Source organism: Pundamilia nyererei, unplaced genomic scaffold, assembly GCF_000239375.1.
Source record: "Pundamilia nyererei isolate P.nyererei 1_Seehausen unplaced genomic scaffold, PunNye1.0 scaffold00192, whole genome shotgun sequence".
Taxonomy (NCBI): Eukaryota; Metazoa; Chordata; class Actinopteri; order Cichliformes; family Cichlidae; genus Pundamilia; species Pundamilia nyererei.
The window spans coordinates 610861-613766 of NW_005187593.1; the positions used below are offsets into that span (position 1 = coordinate 610861).

Sequence of the window (2906 nt, forward strand, 5' to 3'; positions counted from 1 at the left end):
ATAGTAGCACCCCCCCCCTCCACACTGGAGCAAGTGCGCGACCAGCGGCCACAGCACGTGAACGGCACGAGCGGGACGCGCTCCCGGAATCTCTGCGATTCTTTAAAACTTCTGTTTTTTTCCCCACACGCGGGTAGGGACCTCACGACCAAAATGGAAATTAACGCGAGTCAGCAGCAGCAGCTGATGCCGCCCGCGTGCTTCTTCTCCGCGCAGAGCGTCCAGCTGAGCGCGAGCGGCAGCGGGAAGTCCGCGAGCAAGCAACCGAAGCGTCCGCGCTCCTCCTCCCCGGAGCTGCTGCGCTGCAAGCGGCGGTTGAACTTCGCGGGTTTCGGCTACAGCCTGCCACAGCAGCAGCCGCACGCGGTGGCGCGCAGGAACGAGCGCGAGCGCAACCGCGTGAAGCTGGTCAACAACGGCTTCGCCACGCTGCGGGAGCACGTGCCAAACGGCGCCGCCAACAAGAAGATGAGCAAAGTGGAGACACTGCGCTCCGCCGTGGAGTACATCCGCGCGCTGCAGCAGCTGCTGGACGAGCACGACGCCGTGAGCGCGGCGTTCCAGGCGGGCGTGCTGTCGCCCGGCATGTCGCAGGGATACTCCGCGGACATGAACTCCATGGCAGGCTCCCCCGTGTCCTCCTACTCATCCGACGAGGGCTCCTATGACCCCCTAAGTCCGGAGGAGCAGGAGCTGCTGGACTTCACAAACTGGTTCTGAAGAGCATCCGTGCGAGGTAAGCGCACACGTCACCGCGCTCGTTCCAGGCACCATCGTCATTTAACTCCCGACAAACCTAACTTCCCGTTTCTCCTCCTCCTCGCAGAAATATGGATCAGCTCACTTTATTGCTCTCCTGGGCTTGGGATGGTCCCGAGGAGGAGAAGAACAAGATGGTCCTCCCCGGTACACCTGACAGTCTCAGCAGGGTCCCGGAGCCTTAACTGAACATCAGGCCGGAGATCAGCGCCAAAGGATTAAAGGAAGACGGGTCTCCCACATGCAGCGTGGGAATCCAAACTTTCTGTGTGTCCCCTTGATAAAAAAAAACAAACAAAAACAAAAGAAAATGACCCTAAAGCGATTCACGCTCTCAGCACATTAAAAACTCTTCTATGCCAACCCCATCACAGTAGCACCAACTCTCTCTCAGACGCTGACTTCAGAAAAATGCTTCCAAGTCACGGATTTATTCTATAAAATTCTATATCAAACGCTCTTTTTTTTAAGATATATTAAGATATTTTTGTATGTAAGAGATTTATAGATGTTTTGTACACATCCTTTTGTATATATTTTGTCTATATATTTGCGAAGTCGCTTCTATACCTCCTGCCTATGTAGACGTGTAGTCTATTATTCTCTGGCTGTTGTGTTCACGAGGTTCCAGAGGGAGTTTGATACTCCGATGTTTTATCCTATAGCACCGATGTGTCTTATTTAATAGCAGAACCACGTTATTGCATTATGTCATGTCACAATGATCAAAAACTTATGCAGCTATTGTCCAAACAGAGTGCAATAGCCACGCATTGTCTCTTTATACTGCCAGCTCTATATCCTCTCCACATAAGCGGAAGATAAGAAGTCATATAACCATATTTTCTACACTCTAGTCTAAAAATAAAACGAGATGCTACTGAATTACTGTTCATGTCTTAATTTTAAAGTGTGTGTGTGTGGTGGTGTGTGTGTGTCGGGGGGGGGGGGGGGGGGGACGACGACGACTGGGTACAGTTTTCCTTGTGTGGCCATTAAAACCAACATGAGTAGATGGAATACGTGGAGATAAAAGGGGAGGAACGCACGTTTTACGCACGATGCATTTTCTCTTTTCTTGTTTGAAGCTGAGCGCAGAGTGGCTCAACTGATTCTGTAGCCGCAGGTCTTTTACTAGAGAACTCTCACACCGTTATCTCTTTCTCCTTGGTAATACCAGCCAGCACCTTCAACCCAACAGACGCATTTTTTCACACTCGCAAAACATGCGTAAAACTCCACTTTGTCCCCATTTTAAAAACTCCACTTTGTCTCCATTTTAAAAACACACACACCTCCTCCACCACATTGATGTCGTGAAAAATAAAAATACTGCTGTGATATTTCTCTTAACAACATGACCTTAAAATGAACACACCTCTGCAGTTAATGAACCCTCGAGTGAGCTTTTCAAGCTAGTCTTCCTCAGCGTCTGTGCGCACGAAGCGGCTGGAAGGTGGATCGCCCAAGTTGTAGGATTACAATGACACTATTTCCCCCAATTCAACTCACACCGAGAAATATAATTCAAGTAAACAGGAGGCTTTAAAATTTGCAGATGGAGGGCATGACGTGAGATTGTGAACTAGAGCTCTGAGGTTTCTGCACAACTGAGTTTGACAGGTAGGGCGGAGGCTGCAGCCGGACGCGTGTCTGGTTTAATGAGTGAATGGGGTCTGAATGGTGGTCGAGTGGAGACACGGAGCTGAATTGGCTGATGGCGTGTGCCTCCTGACAGCAGCATGCCGCTGAACACACAACCACCACCTGGGAGGGGAAAAACATCCGTCAGAGTGTGGGGTTCAACATGTTGGTGTTAATGTGGGTGTTTATGCAGAAATGGCGTTAAATACATAAATAAGACACGTTTTAGTGAAATTCTTAGGAAAAACTCGTGTTTATTGTAAATATGAGCGCACAAAGGAGAGTTCGTGGACCACCAGAGGGCCTGAGAGAGAGGCAGAGGGTCCTCCTGGCTCATTCAAAAACACAAGTTATTAGAAAACTGTCTGAGTTTAGCATTAACTTGCAGACACTTCATTGTTTGTACAATAATTAATAAACAATTATAATATCTATTCACTTAATCTATTTATTAGAAGCACAGAAACAAACAGGTTTCCCCACCTCAAACACTGCCGGGCGAG

The 2906-nt window shown here is 48.9% G+C and overlaps 1 protein-coding gene across 1 annotated transcript; it reads left to right on the forward strand.

Moving 5' to 3' along the window:
- On the forward strand, positions 1-1634 carry ascl1a (achaete-scute family bHLH transcription factor 1a; the record flags this gene model as incomplete). The annotated part of the gene is made up of 2 exons (XM_013914383.1): positions 1-736; positions 827-1634. A coding segment is annotated over one exon (720 nt), but the record flags the coding sequence as incomplete, so codon positions are not given.
- Between the last annotated feature and the right edge of the window lie 1272 nt (positions 1635-2906).